The 27950-nt window shown below is 37.9% G+C and overlaps 1 protein-coding gene across 1 annotated transcript; it reads left to right on the plus strand.

Moving 5' to 3' along the window:
- Window positions 1-318: 318 nt before the first annotated feature.
- On the plus strand, window positions 319-26864 carry NME8 (NME/NM23 family member 8). Its single transcript, XM_010989896.3, has 12 exons — window positions 319-351; window positions 429-486; window positions 685-791; window positions 4512-4583; window positions 6739-6855; window positions 9175-9241; window positions 10433-10506; window positions 11945-12037; window positions 13167-13354; window positions 20121-20293; window positions 25719-25863; window positions 26552-26864. The coding sequence occupies exons 1-12, from the start codon at window positions 319-321 to the stop codon at window positions 26832-26834; spliced, it is 1410 nt and encodes a 469-aa protein (XP_010988198.2). The 3' UTR covers window positions 26835-26864.
- The last annotated feature ends 1086 nt before the right edge of the window (window positions 26865-27950 follow it).

Raw genomic sequence — 27950 nt, forward strand, 5'->3', positions numbered from 1 at the left:
GCCATTTACAGTTATTTCAAAATGTTGGCGATTGGCTACATTCTCCATGTTGTACAATACATCGCTGAGCCTGTGTTACACCCAGTAGTTTGTACCCCTCACTCCCCCACCCCTGTACTGCTCACCACCCCACCCCTGAACCACCAGTTTGTTCTCCATACCTGTGAGTTTGCTTATTTCATGTCTTACTTTGCTTCCGAATTACTGGGAGAGTGAGATAGTGTGGCTACTGCAAGCATTGCAAGAGAGGGACATTATTTAAGTTTCCTTTTAAATGTATTCTATTTTTCTTCCCTTTTGTCACGTGATAGTGGCTGAATGGCAAGCAAAAAGCGAGAAATCCAGCTACAGGTGGGCATGACATACCGACAGGTCTTGACTTGGTGCGTTGGCCCTGAAGGCCTTTGACAGAGCCCTCCTTTTTGCAGGCGGTCATCAATAATCAGAGCCTGTGGGATGAGATGTTGCAGAACAAAGGCCTAACAGGTATGGGGACTCCAGTTGTCTGCTGTCTGGAGCTGAGCCCGGGGCACCTTGTGGCACCCCAACACCGAGCACTGCTCCCCATTTCCCAGGGTCAAAACCTGCTCCATCTTTACCCTGCTCCTGCCACAGGGCTGGGATAAGCTGCTATCATTCTAGGCTCTATGATTGTGTTCTTTCATAAATATTCTCATTTTCTAGTGATTGATGTTTACCAAGCCTGGTGTGGACCTTGCAAAGCAATGCAGACTTTATTCAGAAAATTGAAAAACGAAGTGAACGAAGATGAAATTCTGCATTTTGCTGTAGTAAGGATTTCATTCCCAGTAGACTATTACTTTCTTGTTACTTTCAGGGTTGAAGTATTCTCTTTAAGGACTGTCTTAATTTAAGCGACCTGTCAACTCATCAAAATGGACAGTATTTACTCAGCAATTTTACTATATATTTAATTCTTCTGGATCTGAGAATGAATGTGATTTTTATCCTATTCCTATAATGCTGCGGTTGTTTACCATGGTTGTGAACATTAGAAAAACATAAAGATGGGTATCTGTCTATTGCCATGTTTCTTTTCACCTGATCGTATGGTGTGTGCTCAGAATAAGGGCTGCAAATCCCATTTACTGGGTAGCATTGGATAAGACTCTGGGCATTTATCCAGTTAACAATTTTAAATCGGTAGCGATTTCCCCCTCCCTTATCTGCCTCCCATATGTGACAGTGAATTAAAATATAACAGCCAAACTCATCAATTTATCTACATCAAATTATTAACTGCTTAGAGCTAATATTAGCTTAGAGCTAATATCAACTGCTTCTTGTCTCATATGGTACCCACTGGGCATAAGTGGCTTTTGAGCACTTGAAATACAGCTAGTGTCATTGAGGAGTTGAATTTTTAATTTTAATTAATTTAAATTTATATTTAAAAAGCTACTCAATTCAGTTATTGTAAAACAACTGAACTGAGCAACTTAGGTATGTGAATCTACCTTTTTGACTGTAAATTTTATTAAATCTAGTTAAAGGTCAGTTATTTATGATTAAAATTTAGCCCACAAATTGAGATGTACCCTAAGTATAAAACACACACTAGATTTTGAAGACTTATTGTGAAAAAGAGAATGTGAAATAGCTCATTAATAATTTTTGCATGGATTACATGTTAAAATGATCATTTGGGGATGTACTGGATTAAGTAAAATATATTATTAGATTATATTCACTTTTTTTTTGTAGTTTAAAAATGTGACTGTTAGGGAATTTAAAAGTATATATGTGATCACATTCTATCTATTGGACAGAAACACATCCAGACCAGCTGGACCTAAGATGCAGAAGCAGATAACTCATGTGTTACTTATTTATAAAACTCACAATCCCCGATGCAAACATGAAACCTCAAGCCACTGTATGTTCTCATGTGCACAGGCCTCCATGACCCCTTTCAACCCAGACCTTGGGATGAATTTGCTTACTGACCTTAACCTGTGTTAGACTGTCCATTCCCTTTTGCAGACACATTGTCCATAGGACTTCCTTTTTTTTAGTTCAAGGTTACAAATAAGCAGTCTAAAGCTTAGAAATTTACCTAGTACAATTTTGTCTCTTAAAGAGGGTAGGTTGCAAAGAAAAAAAAATAAGAAACCAACAAAGAGAAAAGGAAAAATAATTAAAAAATAGAAAGACAGAGGGTAGGTGGTCATACACAATCATTAAATCATTTTGTCTAGAGGTTGACTTTGTCTTCTGAAATAGGGCCCTGTGATTTTTTAAATAACAACTTGCTTAACTTTGAATCGTCAGAACCGCCTGAGTAGAGCTAGACTGTGAGTCTAGATTTGGTGCTTGGTCTAACAGGGATTGCCACGTGCAACAGACAATGGGTTGGTATAAGAAGTTATAAGAAAATACCAGAAGGATCTAACAGCTGGTGCATGGATCATGGAGAAACAAGGATCAGAAAATTCTCGTGAATCCTGGCAGTGGTAGGAGTACACATTCACAAGCAAGGGGTTGTGGGGAAACTCAAGGGTCTAAGAGGAAATTGGGTCAATGGGGAGAGACCGACAAGGCAGATCCCCATTGATGCTCACCCATCAGGCTACCTGGAGGGGGACTAGGGCATAGAAATGCAAGGCCAGAAGAAAGTGCACCCTGACGTTGTGTTCCCTGGTGGTCCAGAGTCCTTGAATCTCTCCTTGTTTATAGAGTCGGAGTAGGAACAAACCTGGAGTATGTGTGTGGGCTGGGCACCATGGTGCGGGCTGAGGAGTAGGTGCAGAAGGATTAGCCCACACGGTTTGCTGGGCTCCATTTCAGCACAGCTCAGAGCTGTGAGGATACAGGTCTTAACAGTGCCTCCTCCCACCCAGAGGCTTCAGACTGTGTCCTCCCTGCAGGAACCCAGCCAGACAGTATTCTTCAGCCTACCTCACAAGGAGTCAGTTCCACCAACATGTCTGTCCCACTGGGAAATGCTAATGCAGTCTTTCCAAAATATGTCCTATTCATAATGCCAGCATCTGTTGAATTTAACAGAAAAAAAAAGTGCATTGTCTCTGGTTTCTCTGTTATGTTTGATTACATCTGACAACAGTACATTTGACATTGATGCTATTTTTCTGCGACGACCTGCTCATAGATGGTGAAAAAAAGGTCTCCAAACTTCGTTTGGAAGCAGTGGAGGGGCGCCCTCTGCTGGACATTTTGTTTCCTGCAGTTAACCAAGGAATGGGACCCTATCTGAACTTGTAAATTTAAGTCCAAAATGAAAACTTATGAGGTTGATTACCAATTGAAATCACCCCAAGCTGAATGGTCAGTATAAAAATTTCTTCTATTATGTGCCCTTTTAAAAGACTTGAAGACTTTTACTAACATTGTGCCTATGCATATAAAAATTCAGTAAATATTACCAGTTTTTAAGCAATATTGTTATAAAATACTTTAATTGTGATATAAAATTGTGATACTTATGATATAAAAATGGCAATGATGATACCTAGACTACTATTAAATATAATCTTTGACTACTGTCCTTTAATATTATAGATTAGTTCCTTTCAACCGCCCCGCCTCCCTTTTTGTTTTGAAAGCAGTAGGACCTAATTTTTTGAAAAGGAAGAAAGAAAATGATGTAGAATCCAACATACTAAAAAACAATTATGACACAGCACTTCTGACTGACACAGGGCTGAGGGACCCTGGCTTGACTAGAAATCCCAGTTTGAAAACAAGTGCCTTTGGTTGAAAAAACAATTCTTACAGAAAATCCTACCATACGATCCCATCCTGACAGCTGGCCCAAGGAGTGTTATGTTAATAGGCAGGAACGCACAGTTATTTAATATACAGTTATTTATATAATCAGTTTAAGATAACTTGAAATTTGTGGGAAAATTTAAAATTCAAGACTGAAATTTGATGACCAATTTATTCAAGAAGTACTTAGTAAGCGTCTCTTTCTGTATGGCCCTGTGAGTGATGAGGGGGAGGCGTGACACGCGAGGGTGAATGTGAGACATCATCCCTCTGGGCACGTGGCTCTCCTTCTAACAGAGGAGACGAGATAGGTCTGTATAATGGTACTACAGTGTTGAAAGGGGCTACCGGTGCCCGAGAGAAGGGCAGTAAGATGCCACGTGGAGGGGAGATGGTTTGTAGTGGGAGAAAGCAGGGCAGACTTCTTGGAGGAAGGACACTTGAGCTGTGTTGGGAAAGGAAGTTCAGGAACAGGTAACAAGGGAGAAGAACGCAGGTGGTGTACATCAGACCACAGGAGATGAGTTTAGCTGCAGGTTGGGTACCATAAAAGTGAACGGTGAGAAAGACAGTTGAGACCAAATGATGCAAGGCTTGAATTACCAGTGGGTGCAGTTTGATTCTAAGAACAACTATAACGTACTCAGAAAATGTTGTAGTAAACATAGAAAATTGTAGATATCTGCATATTTTGAATATAGTATATCAAATGACTTGGGGATAGTATCCTTTATTATTATATGGAATATTTATTTTTTTAGGCAGAAGCTGACAGCATTGTGACTTTGCAGCCATTTAGAGATAAATGTGAACCTGTCTTTCTCTTCAGTGTTGTAAGTATATTTATCATCTTAAATGTATTATCAGATTCCAATTTATAGCTAACAAGCAAGTAACACTGTAAAATTACTGGAACTGGTTTCTGCTGATGGTAATTATAGACTTTTTTTTTTGCCTTAAATTTGCTTTTTTATGAACATATTTTATAATTTGACCTGTAGGAGCTCATAATGGATTGAGATTAGACTAGCATACACTGAGTTGATCAGGGAAAAGAAAAATAAAATGGCATGTACCTCTCCTAAGGAAATAATCAGAGACCTGTATGATGAATTATGGTTTACAGGAGTGAAAAATTGGAAATTTATTAGGGACCCAGTAGAAGAGAATTGGTTATAAATATTCACGTATACCAAGGCAAGGAGATATTTGTATGATCATTATTTTGTAATAAAGACTGCTTTTATCTTTGTATTTACAAATGCATAGAAAGAAGTCAGGCAGTGTATTCACCAAAATGTTAATAGCTGTTTTTCCATGTATGGGGGAAGGATGCATAATGTAAATTTTCTTCTTATACTTTTGTATATTTTCCAAATTTTCCATGATAAACACACAACTTTAATGATCTGAAAAACATAATAAGTGCTCTTTTCTGAAAGCAGAGGTCTTCATCATTCTGTCCCTCTCAAATGTATCGAATATGGTGACCACGATCTCCTTTTTGGAACATTTGCTTCTTTTTGGCCTTTGTGACTTGGTTTTCCTTTCGCTTCTTAGATCCTACTCCCCTCCTTCTCCTTTGAAGGTTCACCTTTCTTCATTCAGCCGCTCCATGTTGACTTCATCACGTTATAAACTCTCCTTAGAAAACTTCCTCCACACACAGTTTCAGTCATCACCTCTTGCATATCAGTAATTCAAGTGTCTATCTTCGCCTGAATCCTATACTTTGAGCTCCAGACTTGTGTATCCGACTGGTGCCTTAATCTCTCCTCTTGGTGTCTCAAGGGCATCTCACCATGAATTGGTCCAACATCACACCCCTCCCACACCAACCCTCATCGGAAACGGGATTGGCCGATAGTGTCTTAACTCACCCAGTTTCTCAAGCCAGAACCAGAAAGGTCGTCATAGTGACCTCTCTTTACCTCACACCCCATCCACACCGACCTTGGTCCTGTCAGTTTCAGCATCACGCCTTTCTCACACTCATCTGCTGCTTCCCCCTCTTTCAATCCCTGGAGGCACTGCCGTAGACCGAGCAACCAGTTCTCCCCTCTTCGCCTCTAGAATAGCTTCTGATTGGTATACAGACATCTCCTGCTCCACCTCTAACCATTTCTCCATATGGTAGGTAAAATTATCTTTACCAATAGCAGTTCCAATCATGATCCCTGCCTCTGTTTAAACTTCGCACTGCACTCAGGATAAAGGCTGCACCCTCCCGTGACCTGCAAGGCTCTGCACAGACGGCCTGGCTCCTCCACACTGCTGGCTTCATCTCACACCAGGCAGCCCCTCACTCACTCGACTGGCTCCTCCTTCGCCAGATTCCCTTTGGCTGTAGGGCTACTGCATCTCTATTCCTTTTACCTACAACGCTCTTTCTTCCCCTTTTTATTTCTTACCTATCTTTCACACTTCAAACCAAGAGTCACTTCCTGATATCGATAAGAACTTTCACTGACCTCCTTAATCAGAACCAGTTCTTATAGATGCTCCCAGCTCTCTGTACCAATCTAGGTGGTACCTGTCATGGTTGTTATTTCACATGTGTTTGCGGGGTTTTTTGTTTTTTCGTTTTTTGTCTTGTAATTTAATTAGATTAGGGACCAGGACTATTATTCCATACCATCACCCCTGGTACAATCTAGTAAACAGGTGTTTTGTAAATATGTGTTGAAAGACAAACAAGAGGGACATAACATCAAAATTAGGGAAAGTAATGTTGGGAGGCGGGACAGAACCATTAAAATTTAATGCAGGGAGATAGACAAATTGGAGGTAGAACTCAGAGCTCGGTTTACTAAATGGAGACAAAGTTCGTTACCACTAATACTTATTTTGAAATGGCTAATTACAATAGCTAAAAGGGATTGGTGGGGGTGTGGGTCAGGGTGGGGTGACTTAGTCCAGTTGAAGAGTTAATTCTTGACTTATCCTGAAAGTGAAAGCTTTCCCTCATGCTTTTGTCTCCCCTTGTAGAATGGCAAAATTGTTGCAAAAATCAAGGGTGCAAATGCGCCACTTGTTAATCAAAAAATTATTACCTTGATCAATGAGGAGAGGAAAATTGCAGCAGGTGAAATGGTTCGCCCTCAGGTAATACTTTGGATTACTGACAATTTTATTTTTAAAAATTTATTTTAAAAAAACACATTATGTCTTTTTTGTTGTTGTTGTTGTTTTCTTATAGCATTTCCCCTAATTTTATAATTACCTAGGTGTCTAAATAGTGCAGCCTTTCTGGGAAGTATTTTAGCAGTATGAATCAAAGGCCTTAAAAAAAATATGTATCCTTTGAGCAGTTACACTCCAATAATTTTCCTTTAGAAGATAATGAGGCAAATGCAGAAAAGTATATTTATTTCAGTATTGTCTGTGTTATTAAAAATCTGGGCTCAACCTGACCGTCTAGCCATAGTGACTAGATGACATAAAATGTCTGTAATTTGTGTCATAAATTGTATAAATTCATACAGTGTAATATTGTTTAGTGTGTTCTAGCTCTGTGTTTATTTTTTATAGTTGTTCATAATATTCCATGATCATTTTATTTACTTATTGAAAAAATGTTTGCTTATTTATTTTTTGAAGTATAGTCAACTGACAGTGTTGTGTTAATTTCTGGTGTACACCATAGTGATTCAGTTATATATATATATTCATTTATATATTTATATATATATTCCTTTTCATGTTCTTTTTCATTATAGGCCATTACAAGCTATTGAATATAGCTTCCTGTGCTCTACAGTAGGACTTTGTTTATCTGTTTTATATGTAGTAGTTAGTGTCTACAAATCCTGAACTCCCCATTTATCCTCCCCACCCCCTTTCCCTCCAGCTCTGTAGTTACCATGCTGTATGTCACACCCCCAGAACTTACTTAGCTTATAACTGGAAGTTGGTACCTTTAGACCGTCTTCACCCAATTCCCTACTCAACCCCTCTGCCTCTGGCAACCACCATTGTGTCCTCTGTGTCTGTGAGTTCAGTTTTTCCAGATTCCACATATAAAAGGTATCATACAGTATTTGTCTTTCTCTGTCTGACTTATTTCACTTAGCGTAATGCCCTGGAGGTCCATCCATGTTATCACAAGTGGCAAGATTTCCTTCTTTTTTAAAATTTTTGCCGGATACTTCTGTTATTTGGTTTTCTTATCTAATTACCTTGTCTAGTGCAATAATAGTCATAAAATATAAGCCATGATGTGAACCACGTACATAATTTAAAATATTCTACTAGTCACACTAAAAATAATTAAAGGGGGGAGGGCTGGGTATAGCTCAAGTGGTAGAGCACATGCTTAGCATGCATGAGGTCCTGGGTTCAATCCTCAGTACCTCCTCTAAAACAAACAAACCTAATTACCTCCCTCTCCTCCCCCCAAAATAATAAAATAAATTTTAAAAATAAATTTAAAAATAATTTAAAAAGAAACAAGTGAAACTAATTTTTAAAACATCTTTTGTTACATCCAATGTATTCAAAAGACTCCCATTTGAAGATGTACCCAATAAAAAAACAATAAAGTATTCCACGATCATTTTTTTCAAATTAGGTCTTCGGAATGCGCTGTTAATTTTTTACTCATAGGACATCTTCATTTAGGCAAAACTTATTTTAAGTGCTCAAATATAGCCTTATGTGGTTAGTGGCTGCCCTGTTGGCCAGCACAGGTCCAGCAAATACAAGTCGGGTCACTTTGAAATCATAGCTGGCATAATTCTTATTCCTGATTATAATAGGAGTGAATGCCCGCAGTGTAGTTATTTCCAAACAACTTTGGGTCTGTATTCCATTGAGAATCTGAAATTATGTATTCTCTTGCCAAAAAAAGTATATATATAAATATATAAACCTTTCAGGTAATTCACAGAAACTCTGTCAGTGCTGCTCCAGAAATTAAGACTCTCCCTTCCTTCCTAGTGTTTTATTCTATCGTAGGAAATTGGCTATTGTTTTGAGAAAGGCATTTTTAATAAGTTAAGGAGATATCTTTCTATTCCTGATTTACTAAATGCAAAGGTCAGGAACGCATCTTGAAGCTTACAAATGCCCTTTCGATCTTTAACATAATAATTACATGCTAATTGCTTTCTTACTTGTTAAGCTCTGCTTCTTTCTTATTTTATGCCTTGTGCTCGTCTGAAATTTTAAACTTTTTTTGTTTTTAACTATTTTCCATACACCATATATGCATTATTTGTGAGTCACCCTGCCCCAACCTTTCAAATATTCCTTACTTTATTTCTGTAGAAAACTTAGGAAAAGTAGTGTTAGATAAATGCAGGCACATTTCCACCTTACTTTCTCTCCCTTGGACTATACATCTTTCTTAGAGACAAAATTTCCGAAAACTGTTTCACTATCATATTAAAATAAAACTGTTTCATTAGCATTTCTTTCCCACAGTATCATGAAGTTGCGTTTGTGGACTCAGACGCAGAAGATGCTGGGGAAGCAGCCTATGAAAGTGTTGGTAAGTAAATTTACCGGATGTTCATTACAGCATCACTTGCAGCAAAAAGCTGGGAAAGACATCAACGTTAATTCAGATGAGACTGGTGGGATCAACGATGATTTGTGTGATGCTAGACTCAGCTATGAAAAAGCAACCTCTTTTATTAAGAGGTACAAGCTATCAGGTATAACATAAGCTGCAAGGATGTACAACATGGGGAATAGAGCTAATATTTTATAATAACTATAAATGGAGTATACAAATTGTGAATGACTATACTGTATACCTGTAACATATAATATTGTACATTAACTATACTTCAATTTAAAAATATGATATTATAAAATAGATACATAAATAAATTTAAAAAAAGAGCAAGTGGAAGTGGATCTGAGGCTTGTCTCCCACTCCCTTGCTCAGCTCCCTGAAATAAACCCTTAGTTTACTGCAAAATAAATAAATAAATAAATAAAATAAAATAAAATAAAGCAACCTCTTCACTTGCCTTCCCTTTGGTCTAAAGTACCTGCAGCAGCCTTTCAGAGGTTACCCTCGCCCGGGGGCTCCTGTCCTCTGTGAATGATCTGGACAGCAGATTCCTCTTATTTCATCCTTTATCATCTGCCAAGAACTTATAAGAAGAATTTCTTCCTTGCTGACCCACACTCCTGGTGTACTTAAGAGTTAACAGTTTCCTTCACTGGACTGTCTGAGTGGGTGTGTGACTGTGTGTTCATACTCTGGAGGGAACAGAGGCAAACAGTGAGCTCGGTGAGCTATTCTGCACTAAAAGCTTGGGGTAAGACTGTGTAGCCAAATGCAGATAAATTCATAGATGGTAAAGCATCAGTTTGTAATGTTTGCTCGCATTGAAATTCCAGTCACCAGTGATACTGAGTGGATGGATCATGGGTGTGACTCTCATGCGTGTGAATTCTATTAAAATAACTAGTGCCCACCTACTCTTTTTTTTTTTTTTTTTTTGCCTATTGATTGCAAACTCTTGTGAATGTTTCTCCTGCTTGCAAATCCTGGAACTGTGCTTTGATTCTAAGTAGAAACTCTTTGATAGTTGCAAGGCCATAATAAGACCCAAGCTGTGGACCCAAATTCACCAAATATTAGTGGTTTGCATTTCTAATTGCCAAATCATTCATTATCTAGGCTTTGTGCCAAGAACGTGAAATTCTTCTATTTTTTCTTTCCTAGAACAAGTATATAGTATTGTCATTATCAAACCCGATGCTGTGGTTGCTAGCAAAGTTCTAGAAATTAAAGACAAAGTAAGTAATATTTCCCAACAATACTTTCACTACAAAATTAATGTAAAAATTAATTGCAAAATAATCCCTTAATTTTCAGTTTGGAGATAAGCTTATCATTTAGAGTAAAATAGAACATAATGAACTTCTGGTGTGAAGTATCTCTAAAAGCTTTGAACGTTTTGTCTTATAATGGCTAGACCCACAGAACATCCTTATTTAAATAACTGCTCTAGCAGCATCCAATATAAATGATAAAAGCATAGCTCTTATATTAGATTTTAATGGATTTCTTTGCATTTCGTTATTAGCAATGCAAACTTGTTAAAAGCTCACATTATCTTGCTCTATTGTCACAAATGCATGGTCTTTTTCAGATACATGATAACTTAAGGATGCATTTAAGTTTTTGCTTTAGAGCCAAAATAAAAAATTTTGGAGGAAAGTTGCATTCTAATCTAAAGGCCAGCAGATTTTGCCTATAAGCAGCCAGAGAGTAACTATTTTCAGGCTTGTGGGGGCATATGATCTCTGTGAGAACAGTTTAACTCTGCCACCATATGGAGAAAGCAACAATGAACAGCAGATAAAGAAATGGACTGGCTGTGTTCCAATAAGCTTAATTTCCAAAAACGAGTGGTGGGCTAGATTTTGACTTCAGGCTATGGTTTGCTGATCGCTAAACAATGATTTTGTGTTGAAACAACAAAATTCTATTGCAATTTGAAAGACTGTGGCATGTGCAGTAGAGGGGGGTCACATAGGGAGCTGTTGCAGGAGGGGTTGGATGTCTTTTGATGAACTTCCCATCATGCACTCTTTCTTTAGACAAAGCAGTGTTATCACTGATTAAACTCCAGTCAAGTAGATGGTCCATTGTACGCATGATATACTTGAGTGACACGCACACTGAATTTGTCATTAAATTAAAAAATTTCAAGACAAGTATAGCATGGCTAAATCTTAAATGATATCTTTTTCCCTAGAATTTGGATATTTTTGTGGCTATATGAGTAAGATAGACTAGATTATGAGTTATAGCCTTCCCAAAGGAAAGTCGTAAAAAAAGAAAATTAAAACAATTTTGAAAATAAATGTTTAAGAAGTACTTGTCAATGTATGTCTTCTTGGATGATTCAGAAAGCAATGGTATCTTTTCTTGGAATTCAGTTAGTTTTCTTTTTTTTTTCATTTTGAGACAATTCACTTAAATAATAGAAATACTGTGGAGTCTCTAGTTCAAGCCTTGAAAACGTAAACAGTAAGGGGAATGAAAAGGATCTTCTTTGCATATTTTTGAGCCGCCTCCAGCCTAGCGCCCTGCGGCTTGTGCTGAGGCAGAAGAATGAAATGCATTCAAATCTGGGTGGTTCGTTAAGCCTAGGAAACAAATGTGCTTGGCTTGTTTTACCTGTCATCCCTCAACACGTCTGGAACTGACCTTACTCTCTAATTGAAGATTATCAATGCACAATTTGTTATCGAAGCAGAGGATAAGAGACTGCTCACTGAAGAACAAGTCAAGTACTTCTATAGTCAATTAGCAGACCAGGTAAGAAAGCTTAAAAAGAAAAAAAAAAAAAAAGAAGCTATTGTGTTGTCAAATACAGTGGATTCCTGTAAATTTAAGTTCCTCATTATGGAAAAGTAAATGAATAATTCTGGCCAACCAGATAAGCTCCAGGTGTCCCTGTGGGTGTCCATATCATGGTTAACCCAAAGATAGCGACCCTGGAGAAATCCCCAGTAGACACAGTGGCAGCCTAGCAAAAGTGGCTGGTCTGACTGTGTTTTGTGGGAGCAAAGGTCTCTCTACGATACGTTCTCTGAGACTCCTTGCATCAGCCCTCAGGAAGTGAATATCTAAGCCTTTCCTATAGATTCTTATCCCAGGCTGAAGGCTCCTTATCATAAACTTCACAGGAAAGCTTTAATCTTTTCTTTACCTAAAAGCCTTTCTGTCAAGCTATTTTAAAAAATTCTCTTTTGCCTGGGGGTGGGGGCGGTTATAATAAAGGCAGTGGTGTGTGTTGGAAAGTGCCCTGGCTTGAGGGTGTTGGTCAGGAGACAGATCTTCTAGAAATGCAGTGTTCAGTAAGGAAGCCATTAAATACGTGTGGCTGTTGGAATTTAAATTCATTAAAATGAAATAAAATGAGAAAGTCAGGGTCTCAGTTGCACCGGCCACACTCCAAGAGCTCGGCAGCCTGTGCTGGAGAGCACAGAACATGTCTGTCATCACAGAAAGTTCTACCGGATAGCACCTTGTAAACTGGCTGCACCGCTCACACCATCTCCCTTGGCCCCGGGAAAGGGTTGGACCGGCTACATCAGCGTCCCCTGGGAACTTTTGAGAAAATCCAATTCCTGGGCCCCACCCCAAACCTACTGATCATAAACTCTGGGACTGGACTCCAGAAATCTGTGTTTTAACAAGCCTTCCAGATGATTTGGAAGCATGGTGCAGTTTGAGAATAGTTATTAGACTGTGTTTGAGATCAGCCCCTGCTAGCTGTGAACTTCTGTCCCTCACAGATGTGCTTGTTAACGGGAGGCTTATAAGTAACTCTTGCCCAGTGATCATGATGGGGAGGAGGCCTTGACTTGGGTAGGGGCCACCATTGTAGTTGATGGATCTGTTTCAGAGCCTGAGATAAACACATTATCATTTTATTTTGTAGCCTGACTTTGAAGATTTTGTTTCTTTTATGACAAGTGGCCTAAGCTATATTCTAGTTATATCTCAAGGAAAGGAACAACAGCCTCCCTGGGATAAAAGTGACCCTAATTCTGAGGCAGAACCTAAAGAACCATTGGACGACCAGCAGGAGACGGCCAGGGCCATGGGGATGATGCAGAAGCTGGAAAGGTAGCCGCGACCAGGACACATGTCCAGTACAATGTGTTAAGCACAATTTAAGCACTTGGCAGGATGGGGGTGGAGTGAGATGTGTTAACGTTATTTTGCAAGGTCTGCAGTATTTTCCTCTTAAACTTAGAGATTCCATTTTCCTTTGGCTTGTGTTTATTCAGAGCACTGGCCACAAGCAGGCAGGATGAAGTGGTGAGGAGCCTGTTTTCCTGGGAATCGGTTTTCAGAGCTCTTGTTCTGCAGACAGGACCTAACAGGTTCTGTGGACTTTCATTTGCCATTGAAAAAAAATTTATTTGTACTTGTACTTAAATTTTTCTTTAAAATTTTTAAATTGAAATATACATTGATTTACAATGTTGTGTTAGTTTCCGATATGCAGCATGGTGATTCAGTTTCCATGTTTTTAAGTAGATCCAGAATCTAAAGGATCAAGGACACAAACTCTCACGAGTAATTTACACATTTGTCCAGTTTTGTTCTTTATTGTCACTCCTCCCCTGCTCAAGGTGGCCTCACCTTCCTCTCTGGGTGGTGGAGGATAGGGCTGAGGAAGAAGGGATATTAAAAGTAGAGCAGTTGGACTGGGGGTGATAGGTGGCCGCTTTTGTGAACAGGAGCTCCATGTGGGGTAGTAGTCTTTGTCAGGTTGGTTATCCTTGCAGAGAGAAACACTCGCAGTTTCCGAACCCACATAATGTGGGAAAACACTCTCCGTGCCAGTGATGGCACACCTGATGCTATGGCTGGCTGGGAGAAGGGGGGTGAACCAGGGAAACAGGACACAGGCCCCCATGCTTTCCATCCAGACTCCAGAGTCCTTCTTGATGGTCTTTAATCACATTATTCGTATTATCTATTTACATGTCTGTCTTCTTAATCAGCCTGTGTGTTGAGAACTCAAAAGACAATGACCTTGGGAGGAAAGTATAGCTCAGCGATACGGTATATGCTTAATATGCACAAGGTCCTGGGTTCAATCGCTGGTACCTCTGCTAAAAATAATAAATCTAATCACCTCCCACCAAAAATCAATAAATCAATAAATAACATAAAATAATAATAACAACAACAACAACAATAATAATAAAAAGACAATGACCTTTCTCTTTGCTCTCTAGTCATTCTATAGAAGAGGAAGGTGTTCCGTTAGCTACATTACCTGGGGTCATATATATAAGTAGTTCCCGGTAGTCTTCACTCATTCGTTCATTCGTTCATTCATTCTGTTATGCATCCTTTCATTCACCTAGTGTTTATTAAAATCCTTACTATACGCCAAGTCCTGGGGATACAAAGGTGGGGAAAAATCAGAGGATCTCTAAGGTCCTTTTCAGCCTTAAACCCTGTGACTGAGAGAAGGAGAGTGCCACCTCCTGTAACATACTGTATTTCTCTGTCCATAGCAAGTGTCTGTTCTAGTCTTGGTAACCTGTTTATCCCTGTATGTGTCATAGCTATAGACAGCTACTGTTTTCTTTTATGAAATTCTCATTTAAATTAAAGGTAATAGATACAATTCCTAAAGGATTCTTTAAAGGTGTTTCTGGGATCTGAGCAGTCTGAATTCTACACCTTTACTCTCTGTGCCCATCTCCAGACCTTTCTTGCTTCTCCAGAATCAAAGGGAAACTTCCTAACAAGCAGCTGGCCACAGGTGAGGCCGGGGGCTCTGTTTACGTCCCCAGCTAGAGAGAAGGGGAAGGTAGTGTGATGCTTTCTCCACCGAGAGCATTGGGAGTGTCTGAGCTCAGATTCAGAAAGCAGAACCTGGAGACAACATCAGACCTTGGAAAGAACAAGCAGAGGCCTGTGATTCCCAAGGGCAAGACAGATATTGGCCTTCACTGGGCCTTCCTGACTCCTGAAAGGCCAAAATGCAGCTGAACAGCGTTACTGAATTCCCTGCCCTTGAAGCCCATCTCTCTGAGGGATCTTTCCAAATGTTCCTGCAAGGAAGGACGGCCTGCTGGCTTCTACAGCACGGACTCGTAGCTTAGAGACCGCCTTGCTTTCCAGCTACAAGGCTTCCAACATTTAACACACCAAAATCCAGACATAAACCCCAATGAGCCAGCAAAGAAAAATGATTCCGCACCTAACGGATCCTAGCAGCCGGAGAAGGGAAGATCTCCTCAAACATCAAAACACAAGCCCAGTGAAAAGGGACTGCTAGGGACAGGACAACCCTTCAATAAAATAACAGGACTGACATAACAAAAGTACCTGAGCTCCAAGTGCTACATACACATAGACAAAAGCCTTTCCAATTTGAATTATAAAAAAATCATAATTTGACCTATACTCAGTGGAGAATTACAGGGTGTGATAGTCACTTGAGATGCCAGTGAATGACTTGGAAAATCAGATGCAAGAAATAGCTCAAAGTACAAGAAAAGAAAGAAAGAAAGAAAGGAAGGAAGGAAGGAAGGAAGGAAGAAAGAAACAGGCATCCTCAGAGCAGACATAAGGAATCTGGAGAATAAACTGGGGAGATCAACATACTGAGAAGAGAAATTCCATGCAGAGAAGCAAGAACAGATGGGGAAGGTGTAATCCAACACATAACAGGGAAAAATAATTCCCTGGAATGAAGAAACACATGTGTCTGCCAATTGAAAGGGCTTACAGTGGTCCAAACTGGACTGATGCAAAAAACCACGAATATGGAAACATCCTGGGAAAAAACACTGTACGCCGTCTCCAGGGAGAAAGAACAGGCAGGGGTGTGCTTAGTATGTCCAACACCTGCAGCAGGTCAGTTTCGTAATGCCCCTCTCCTCTATATGACAAAATTATTTTAAGAACTCATTATTGAATGAGACAAATAATAATGACCCAAAAAAGAAACATAAACAGTGAAAATTGTCTTGTATGGAATTTGGTGCCTGTATGAATATATAAGCAAAAAATAAAAATAAATATGACAATATCAAAAATGAAACAAGTAACAGGTTAATACTGTATAACTATATTAATGCATTATTTAAAAAAGGAAAAACATGTATATTCATTAGTCTATCACAGAAATGAAGTACTGTTTTCATTTGTAAGCCTTAACTTTGGAAGATTTGTCAATGACCTTCTCAAAATTGGTCTTTGCTGTACACTCCTGTTTTATACACAGAGATACATAAAACTCCTGTTTCACAGTAAGTTCCAGAAATTGCAACATTGCCAATAGCTCTGTTATTTTAGGATTGATTCCTCCATGCAGAGTACAGTGTACACTGTTTATTAAAGATAAATAATAAAAATGTGCTAACTTGAAGCTTACATATATATTATTGAAATTCAAACACTAACCACAGGAGTTATTTAGAAGGTTGATGAACCAAAGATTGGTTTTGAGAAGGAGTATTTTGTCACTAACATTGTTTAGAACTGCTCCTACATGTGTTGCTGAAAAGCTGCCTTACTTGGTTTTGTTATTGGTTCAAATGTCTCTACAGACAATGCGCCCCTAGTGACTTGACTTCAGGGGGATCCCCTCCACCAACTTTACATTTGCAGCAACCGAGGACAAGTTACTCATAAAGGGAAAAAATCTCTGACTGGCAGAGGACTTGTCATCAGACTGAGAGAAATACTGCAACCCCTGCATTCTTAATGAGGCCAAGGTATCATTTACCTGGTGGAGCAAAGGAAGATGTCAGGGACATGCTTAGGAATATATCACCTATGTACCCCTTCTATGGAAAATTTTTGGAAGAAGACAGAACCAAACAAAAAAATGAAAGACACCTCAATATAGGGGGGAAAAGAGAAGAAAAACAGTTATCAGTGAACCTTGGAATTTGTGAGTACACATACACACATTTATATAGTTCTGGGTTATAATAACTGGTGGAAGACTCTTGAAATAGAAGAAAATTCTGATAGATCCTAAATTATCTCAACAAAACCTAGGAGTTACTGAGTCTGTACGGCAAAATGGTTCAAAAGTTTCAAAGAGGAAAGATGAGTGCAGAAGGCAACTAAAATTATTTTAAGATTCTTATTTGAGTTTTCAGAAGAGGCGGGAGTGGATGGAGTGTTAAAGTTGGGAAACAGCATGCCAGAATGCAGTAAATATTTGGAACATATGTGTTCGATTACAGAAGCAGGTAAAAGATGGTAAACATCAGTGCAGTGGATAAGTATAATAGAACTTCCACAGTAACAGGGGGAAAACCAGAATGAATAGCAACATGCTCAGACCAGCCAAATAAGGGAAAGAAAAAAGAAGAAAATACAGTGTAAAATAGTATACATAAAGTGAGGTGGAAGGAATATAGTCAGGTGTATGGCTATTAAACTAAATATGAAAAGGTTAACTATCCCATTAAATAGATTACCAAATTAAGATTTTAAAAAGCCAAACTACGTACACCAGAAATTGACACAACATTGTAAACTGACTATACTTCAATAAAAATATTTTTAAAATAAAAATAAAAAAAGCCAAACTAAATTAAAAACCATGTAATAATAATTGATGCAGCAAGAATCATTAATGGGTGGTAAGTCCATTGCATGAATAATATGCGCATTTCCAAATAGTGTCCTCATAGACTTCTTATTACTCACAAAGTGGAAATGGTAGCTTTTCAGTGGAGAAGGCTGGAGGATACCACTTTGACCACATCAGTATCACCAGTAATGGGAAAAACTGACATCATGTACCTCCTATTGTGATGGCCAAGATGTTCAGAGAACTCAAGAGGAGTATAGATGCACAGAGTGAAGTTTTTAGCAAAGAGTTGGAAAATATAAAGAATATCCAAATGGAGTTGAAGAATAAAATCACTGAAATGAGTAGCACACTAGAAGGAATCAAGAATAGACTAAATACGGCAGAAGAACGGATCAGTGGAAATCACTACTACAGAACAGAAAAAAGAAAAAACAATGAAAAGAAATGAGGATAGTTTAAGAGAATTCTGAGACAACAAGAAGTGCACTAATATTTACATTATAGGGGTCCCAGAAAGAGAAGAGAGAGAGAAAGGACCTGAGAAAATGTTCAAAGAGATAGTAGCTGGAAATTTCCCTAACTTGGGAAAGGAAACAGTCACTCAAGTCTAGGAAGCACAGAGAGTTCCACACAGGATCAACCCAAAGAGGAACACACTGAGGCACACAGCAACCAAATTGACAAAAATTAAGGATAAGGAGAAAATACTAAAATTAGCAAGAGGAAAGCAACAAATAACATAAAAGGAAACTCCCATAAGTTTATTAGCTGAGTTTTCAGCAGAAACTCTATAGGCCAGAGGGGAATGGAATGATATATTTAAAGTGATGAAAGGGGAAAACTTACAATCAAGAATACTCTACCTAGCACTCTTGTTTAGATTTGATGGAGAAATCAAAAGCTTCACAGATAAACCTTAATTTGAAAAGATACACACACCCCAATGTTCATAGCAGCACTATTTACAATAGCCAAGACATGGAAGCAACCAACCTAAATGTCCATTGACAGATGACTGGATGAAGAGGCTGTCATATATTTGTACAGTGGAATGCTACTCAGCCTTAAAAAATGATAAAATAATGCCATTTGTTGCAACATGGATGGCCCTATAGAACGTTATTCTAAGTGAAGTAAGCCAGAAAAAGAAAGAAAAATACCATATGATATCACTCTCATGTAGAATCTAAAAAAAAAAAAAAAAGACAAATGAACTTATGTAAAACAGAAACAGAGTCACAGACATAGAATACAGACTTGTGGTAGCCAGAGGGTAGGGAGGTGGGAAAGGATAAACTGGGAGTTCAAGATATGCAGATATTGACTGGTATATATAAAATAGATAAACAAGTTTATACTGTATAGCACAGGGATATATATTCAAAATCTTGTAGTAGCTTACAGTGAAAAAGAACATGAAAATGAATATATGTATATTCATGTATGACTGAAGCATTGTGCTATATACCAGAAATTGACACAACATTGTAAACTGACTATATATACCTTTAAAAAAAATTGTAATGTCAATAGAAAAAAAAAGCTTCACAGATAAACAAAAGCTAAAAGAATTCAGCACCACCAAACCAACTTTACAACAATGTTAAAGGAACTTTTCTAGTCATCAAATCACAAGAAAAGAGAACAAAAAAAAAAAAGAAAGAAAAAAATATTGAGTCTTTCCATTAAAAAATTTTGCACATATCAATCCATTTGTTTTTGATGCAATTGGATATTCAATTGTAAAGAAAAGTTAGATGTTAACCTCATATTATACTCAAAAATAAATTTCAGATGGAAGGGAGAGGTAAATATAAAAGTGAAGTAATATGAGTTTATATTTCTTACTAGAATATTTCTTAGGTATCTTATTTTTGTTCTATTATCTGTGGACAATATTTTCTATATTATTTTATTATATAAACTTTTCTATTTTATAGTTGATCATTGCTGGTATATTAGAGATCTATTATTAGTGTTTGTATTTTGATCTTGTCTTGGCCCCTACAGAACTCTTACAAGTGCTAGTTATTTCTCAGTTGATCTTCTGAGAATCAATGATTTCCTCCATAAATAATGATGTTTCTTTAAAAAAAAAAAACTCATTAAGTCAAATGTATACGATTTCATGAAATCAATTTTTGGATTGGTTCAATGAAAGTTGAATTAAATACATAGCCTTTGATGTGAGAGAGTGATACACCTTGTCTTTATGCGAAATTCAATTTGTATTTGTTTTACTAAACTCTAAATCTTTCGGCATGATTGTTAAACGTCAGTTTCTAATTATATTTTGGATTTCAACAGTTTACAAGAATATCTGGAAAGACAAAATATATCTCAGTTTTGTGATGTTGAAGAGAATATAACTAATACTAAGTTCATTGACGTCTTCTTCCCTGATTTTAAAAGAATGAAAAGCATAAAAGTAGAAAAGATACTGGCATTACTTCGACCAGCCCTCTTTCATGAAAGGAAAGGTAAGAGAGAAAGTATAAATTGTTTAACTATTTTGTACATGGGATTTGAATAAACCCTATAATAATTATAGTAAAAGGTATTACTTTAAAATTGAAACATTTACGGAAAAAGTACTTGATTCAAGACATTTAGTTAATATTAATTTACTAATTTCTCAATAAAAAGAATGAAACGCTTTTGTAGTTAAAGAGTTGAGAAAGTGTCTAACCTATATTATTGTGATACTTTTTTGTATAATTCATGAGCCAACATAAATGCATTGTTATTAACTAAAGTCCATAGTTCACATTAAGTTTTGCTCTTTGTCTTGCACATTCATTGGGTTTTGGCAAACTGTATCTTTTTTACAGCATCATATACGGTAGAATCACTGCCCTAGAAATCCCCTGTGCTGCTCCTGTTCCTCCCCCTTTCCTCCCTCCCAGCCCCTGGCGATCTCTGATCTTACTGGTGTCTCTGTAGTTTTCACGTTTTCCTGACTACTCTGTAGTTGGAATCATGCAGTATGCAGCCTTTTCAGGTGGATTTCTTTCACTTAATAATATGCGCTTAAGGTTCCTTCCTGTCTTCCTATGGCTTAATAGCTCGTTTCTTTTCATAGCTGAATAACATAATATACCAAAGTTTGTCCAGCTACCCGTTAAAGGCCGTCTTAGTTGCTTTCAGTTTGGGCCGTTATAAATAAAGCTGCAATAGGCAGCTCTGTTGTGAACAGGTAACATTGCTGATAAGTATCTCTCTGATGTGTTAAGCCACTCATGTTTTGGGTTTAATTTTCTACACAGCATAATCTATCCTGACTAGTACAACAATCTGCTGCAAAATACATCTAAGTAATCGGTAATAACAGCTGGGTGTGGAAAGCGGTATGGTAAGAGATGGCTCACGGGGTAAGCAAGCAGGTGGGATGTGCAGCCCATATTTGAGTGGAAGGATAATGATGGAGCCACCAAGCGGGGACAGTTGCGTAAAGCTTCCTGGAGGAAGCACTGTTTGTACAGAGACTAAAAAAGTCAAGTTCAAGTTAGCCAGGAGGGGAATCTTGAATAGTTTCAGTGGAGTGCTTGCAAAATTGGGGTGAGAGATTATATACAGTGAACTCAGAACAACCCAGAATTGAAGTAATTTTTGAAAAGAATTTAGATGTTTTTTTATTTGAGGTTGGAAAAATCTGATTGCAGATAAATACTCAGGGGAAGGAACCAACCAGTAGAAAAGGAACAGTTGAAGATACAAGAAAGGGAGTGAAGATTAGGACAGGCCAAGGTCATTGAGAGTTGGGAGGAAGTAATTTCTGTAGCAGGTGTGGAGAATTGGGCTTAGAAGAGATTTGTCTTTTAAAGAGCAAGAGGGAAAGAGGGCTGGATAGACAGTTCCAGTTCCGGGTTGGTGGCAGGAGGTTGCAGGATGTGCCTTCCGCTGCCTGGTTTCTCCGTAAATAAGAAGCAGCATTATTGGCTGAGAGGAGGGGAGGCAACCCTGTAGTGTACATGATCCATCAGAGGCCAGGCCCTTTTCTTGGTCCACGTGTGCCATTTCTACCTGCTCCCCCAAGGACTTCACATTTGCAAATGCCCCTTCTTTTCTTATACTTTCTCTCATGCTGCTGGCTTTTTCCTATTAGCAGAGAAACATACTCCAACATAGTAATAAAGATAATTTAATGAAATAAGAACAAAACCAAAACAGCTTCACTGGATCTCACACTCCCTTCTCTGATACCTTGTTTCTCCGCTCCTTTGCAGCAGGCAACTTCTCAAGGAGTTATCTATGCTCAGTGAGTTGGCTCCTTGACCCTCACTCACTCCTGAACCCTCTCCAACTTAGCTTCTGCCAGAACTATTCTAGACAAGTTCACCACCGACCTCCAAATTGCCAAAATCCAACTTTTGAACAGCTTATCCTCCATTCACAGCTCTTGGCAGTGTTTAGCCCAGTTTCTGCTTCCATATTGGTCACCTTGATGTGGATTGCTGCTGAAACCCTGAATCCTGTCCCTGGTAGACAAATGTATTTGTTCAGTTTTTCTAAGCCAGGCAAATCCACCCTCAACCAAGTTGCAAAGATCTCACCTTCTACTCTTAATAATTTGTTGAAATAATTTTTCCCAAACACAGTATTCTCCTCTGAAGAATTTTGGTGATAGCTGTTAGCGTAATACCATATTACTGTGATAGACAACCCGTATTGATACTTGAGGATGCCATAAAAGTGTTAATTAAAAAGGGGGAAAACAAACTTTGAAGTTGGTTATTCTGTGTCTCCCTCCCACTGATCTACTGTTTGACTCTAGCTTTAGTTTTTTTATCATTTCAGGTTTACTATGTTTGCCATTTGGTAGTAAGTGGTAACACATCACTCATCTTTTTCAATAAATGTTGACTGTTATTGACATTTAACTTTTCTGGATCACTTCAAGAAATCCCAAAGTCTATATAGATAGTTTAACTTGAGGAAAAGTGACATCTTCATTATAGTCTCATTTATTTTCAAGGAATACACTGTACTTCTATTCAACTCATCTACTACATCTTTTATTCAAATATAATAAATTTTATTCATTATAGCTGTTACCTTATTTTTCAATTAAATGTGGTAATATATGTTCCCAAATAAAAATTGTCACTTGCCATCTGCCTCTACAAGGATTAGGTCACTAGGCACGGCAGTAGCTGACCTCAGCTCACCCCGAAAGGAGTTCAGGGCCGTGATCAGGAATGAGGCACTCCGTGCTTTGGGAAAAACTGGCAGTACAGGCCTTCAGATGGTTAGATATTTTCAGGAGAAGATTTTATGAGCCCTAGTTCTTGCATCTTCTCATATCTGAAAAAGCACTAAAATCATTAATGGAGACATCTGCTCCTCGTGACTAGCAGCAACCTTATGCCAAAATGTGTGCTTGACTGCACATATCCCCCCAAATCATATATATATATGATTATATACATATATATATATATATATGTACTGACATTCCCCTCTGCTTCTTCAGAGCAGTTCCTCAGGGCTGTCTGAAAGGCTGTCTCCCAGGCTATAGTCCTCATTTTGCCTCAAAGGAAACTTAACTCACAACTCTCACGCAGTGCATTTGTTTTTTCAGTTGACAATGTAAAGTTCTTTGCTTCAAACTATTCATTTAATAAAGGTCAGCTGTTTATAGTTGTTGTTGCTGTTTCAGTGCCAGATACGTCTTTTTAGGATTATTCTTAGCTTTCTCCCCCATAGTGAGTGACATCTTTTCCCCTCTAAATTTATTTTCTATATAAGATAGTGGCTTTTGTATATTTTTCCCTGCTGACCACCTTACTGAATTATGTTATCTAATAATAAATATTTACCTTTTAAAATAGACTCTTGAATTTTCCAAACAGCTTATACTCAAACAATGTTATCCATTTTGTTCAAATATCTTGTCTTTATGGATTGCTTAGTACTTCTAGAAAAATGTTAATTACAGGCAGTTATGGAAAGAAGCTGCCTTTGTTTTACCCTCGACTGCTCTTAATGCCTCCAGTGTTTTCAATTATGATGTTGACTTTGGATTTTAGGCAAAATCCTTCTATTCCAAAGTATTTCTATTTGCTACGCGATGCAAAAAGACTTTGGATGTAATGCAATGCTTTTTTGTTATTTACTGAGATGAACATAAAATATTCTTTCCCCTTTGACCTGCTGGGCTATCGATGTAATTAGAATACATTTTCAAATGTTCAGCCTTCCTTGGGTTCCTCAGATAAACTTTCATAGCTCATAATGTACACCATCCTATTGGATTTTCTTTGGTAATATTTATTTTAGTTCAAATGTTCTTCTTTAATCTTTCCCAAGTATTGTCAGGATTATTCTGACTTTTCTTTGTTAAGCACACTGGGGGAGTTTTAAAAGCCCAATAACCTAAAATTTATTAATAAAGCTACCGAAGATGATCCTTCATTTTGGAGGAAAAAGTAGGCTTTTAGACAACTTTCAAAATTTCTTCCATAGTTACTTATCTGTTCCACTTTTTAAAGCTTCTTGGGTCATTGTGTGGCAATTTATACTTCCTTTGAGATTCATTTCTTTACTTTCAAATGTACTGGCATTGGGCATCCTACCAAAATAGTTTTAATATCATGGAGGATAGCTGTACTTATTTCTCATTCATAATGTACTTTGTGTGTTTTCAGTTTTTCCTTGATTAAATTTATTATAAGGTCACTTTCTTAAAAAAATAGCATTACAATTTCTTTCAAAAAGCAGCTCAACAGTTTTTCTTTCATAATTTCTTAACTTTTGTTTTTATCTGTAACAATTCATTTGCATTCATTTTGATGTCTTAGGTGCCTATTTTCACTCCTTTTCTAACTCCGGATTTGAATTTTCTTCTTTTTATTATAATTCTTTAGTGCTTGGTAATTAAAACATTCCTGCTTTAGCTTTGTTTCCTAATTTTTAGTATTCACTGTTCTGAATTTGGAAATGGGTTGGCCATAATCGGAGACTCCGTTAGTAGAGGATTTTAATTCATACAATTTTATAATTATGACTGTTTATTATTTCTGTTTTCTATGCTTCCTTGCTATCATTTTTGGTTTTTGTATTTTGCTATAAGCACCTTTTGCGATTACTTTTTCTAGGATTTTGGAAGATGAGTAATTTTTTAAAATGATAATTATGTTGTTTTTACCCTTTTGAAGTGTGTTTAAACTCGCACTTGATTACTTTGCAAAATCAAGAGGGAATAATTGTTTTGAGTTTAGCAGAGCTTTATTCCTCTCCCTGTTCTCAACCCACCCACTTCCAGGTTCTGTGTTCTTAGCTTTTGTTAATATTGTTTGAGGTTTTAGTACATAGATGGTGGTTATTTTTATATACATGTCTTGCCTTTTGATGGTATTTTGCAATTTACTTTTTGTTTATACTCAGGTTTAGAACAGATTTATTTAAACTTTTCTTATATAAACTAGTTTTCAAACATCCCACAGTCTTTAGGTATATTAATTTCCCATTTTTAATCACTTAATTACATTTCATCTCTCAGTTATCTAGAGCCTATAGGTAAGCACACTTAAAAAAGATTAAATAATATTTAAAAAAATTTTAAAGGTATAAAGTTATTTTCTTTCCTGAGCCCTAGCATATCTGAGAATGTCATTAAATTAACTTTATATACGAAATAAAATTTACCTGATTATATAATTTTTTGGTGTAAACTCTCCATCCTCAAACCTATAGATTTTGGTCCACTGAAAAATTGGAAATGGCATCATAATTATGTTAAGAATATTGTTCTTCTTAAATTAAAATCCAATAAGCTATTTTTGTAAACTTAAATTTCATATGAGAATGAAATGCATTCTATGTCCTCATGACAATACATTCTGTATTGTGTATATAACCAATAACCCAGCAGTTTGAAACTGATTATGTGGGCTTTTTATTTAGAGGCCGTTTTGAACATCATTGAAGATGAAGGCTTTAAAATACTGATGCAAAGACAAATAGTATTATCAAGAGAAGAAGCAGAAACACTGTGCAAGGAACATGAAAATAAAGATTATTTTGAAAGTCTTATAGAAAACATGACCAGGTAAAACAGATTTCAGGTTTAGAAAGCACAGTCTGATTTATGTTAGAATCATTTAAACCTTCTCTTAACCCTGCTTTGTGTTCAAGTCGCCAGACCTCTCAATTCTGTAAACTTGGGCTGAGCCTACTTCTCTGCCAGTCTCCCCTCCATCTCGAATCTCTGCTCAACTGTCTGTCTTCTCTAGCCCTCCTGGGATGTTATTAGAGCAATGCAAAGGTCCCAGGTGAAGTTGCTGGGGCCCAGCTGAGTTGAATGCCAGGATCCAGGGTGTGTGGCACCATCAAGTCCAAGTAGAGAACCGTGATGGACTCTCAAGGGCTTTGGTAATCCTAAAGATCACTAGTCCTAGGAGAGGAAAGGGATGCTAGAAATCTGTTAGGTTTCTAGAAAAGTAAGTGAAATGGCAGCAGGGGCAGAAGGCCAGCAAGGGTACATAAATCAGCAGCAGCATGGGGACCATGTAGGAAACATTCTGTCAGAACCAAAGCCCTTCTCTTCCCTTCCTTTCTCTGCTCCCATCCTTTTATGAATATGCTCTTGAGGGTACACCAACAGAAGTTAATTTCAGATGCTTGATGGAAGGGTTATTTTACTTTTTTAGTCTATTTAACATACACTTGTATTACCTGTTTGTAATTAGCTATGAGCCATACTTTTATTAACTTCATTTTTTTTTCTTTTCTAATAGTGGTCCGTCTCTAGCCCTTGTTTTATTAAGGGAAAATGGTTTAAGACACTGGAGACAGTTAATTGGACCAAGCACTGTCAAAGAAGCTGAAGAATATTTTCCACAGAGGTATGATTTGTGTCAGGGGTCCCCCACTTTTTTCATGGGAGCAGTTTTGGTTTCTTTTTGGATATGGGGCACAGGAACCACAGCTCCAGTCCAAGGGACGATCTCAGGAAAGCTACTTTTGCTGGATAAGGAGTGGACTGCTTATGATTGGAAGCCTAGCCTAGTGTCAACCTGATATGGCCATGGCTTTGCAAGAGAAGGATGTGGGCTCTTGGTTTGGGGTGGAAAGTAAGTGGTAGATACCCTGCTGAAAGGCCGTATCTTGGCAGAAGTATCTGCCCCATGCACTGCTTAGGAGAAATTGTTTTAAGAAGAGTGTGATAGTAGCTGCAGGTTCTTTAGTTGATCATACGAGTTTCAAGACAGTGGTGACTGACTCAATATGTAGTCTCCAATTTTGTGGGAACATTTACTAAGTGAGTTTCCCAATGAGTTGTCGAAGGCAGCTAAACTTTGTAATCAGCCCAACACCTGGCCTGTCACCTGGCACAGAGTGGGGCACTATTTAAATATTTTTTGATCTTAACTTACAGGCTTGGTATCAGCTGGAGGCTGGGGATAGTATCTCACGCATCTCCTTTCTTGGCATGTAGCTGATGGAAATAAACTGAGCTGCAATTTGCTCGAATTCTTTGTGCCAATTTCAGAGTAGGATTGGATTCAGGGGAAGAAAGGCCCTTCCTTCAAGTGAGCAACAACCAACATGCTTTGTCAGGCACAGCAAACTTGACATACATGTGGACACAGTAAATAACAGTACTCATGAAACATCACTCATGCAGAAGTTGAAATGTTTTCTTTTGGGTCGGAGATCTTGAATCTGAGTTGTCCTGAATGGATGTATTTTACCCCAACTCTTAGCCCTACTCACTTATGTCATTGCTCCTGTGCCAGACAGTTACTATAAAAGATAACATGTGTTGGGCATTCTTTACGTGGTATGAGCAGGATGCCGTAGAAGCTCTTAATGAAGTTTGCATAGAATGTAATACATGGCATCAGAGAGAGGAATTCCTATTGACACAAGACCTATCCCTGTGTGCACATCTGTCTAGAAATTGTGGTCCCCAGTGTGGAGGCTGTGTACCAGCACAGCAATATTTTCTCCAGGTGAAGGTACCCAGTGACTGCCCCTCTCCACCCTATGATTACACTGAGAATTCCCATCCCAAGCCCTTATGATCCCTAACGTTGCCACAAGTTCATAATTACTCTTAGGCATTATTTTTGATTGGTTCTCACCTTTCTAGTTTCCTTGGCTCCTCCTAACTCTTTCAGGTTGCTTTAGAAA

This window comes from Camelus dromedarius, chromosome 7 (genome assembly GCF_036321535.1).
Source record: "Camelus dromedarius isolate mCamDro1 chromosome 7, mCamDro1.pat, whole genome shotgun sequence".
Taxonomy (NCBI): Eukaryota; Metazoa; Chordata; class Mammalia; order Artiodactyla; family Camelidae; genus Camelus; species Camelus dromedarius.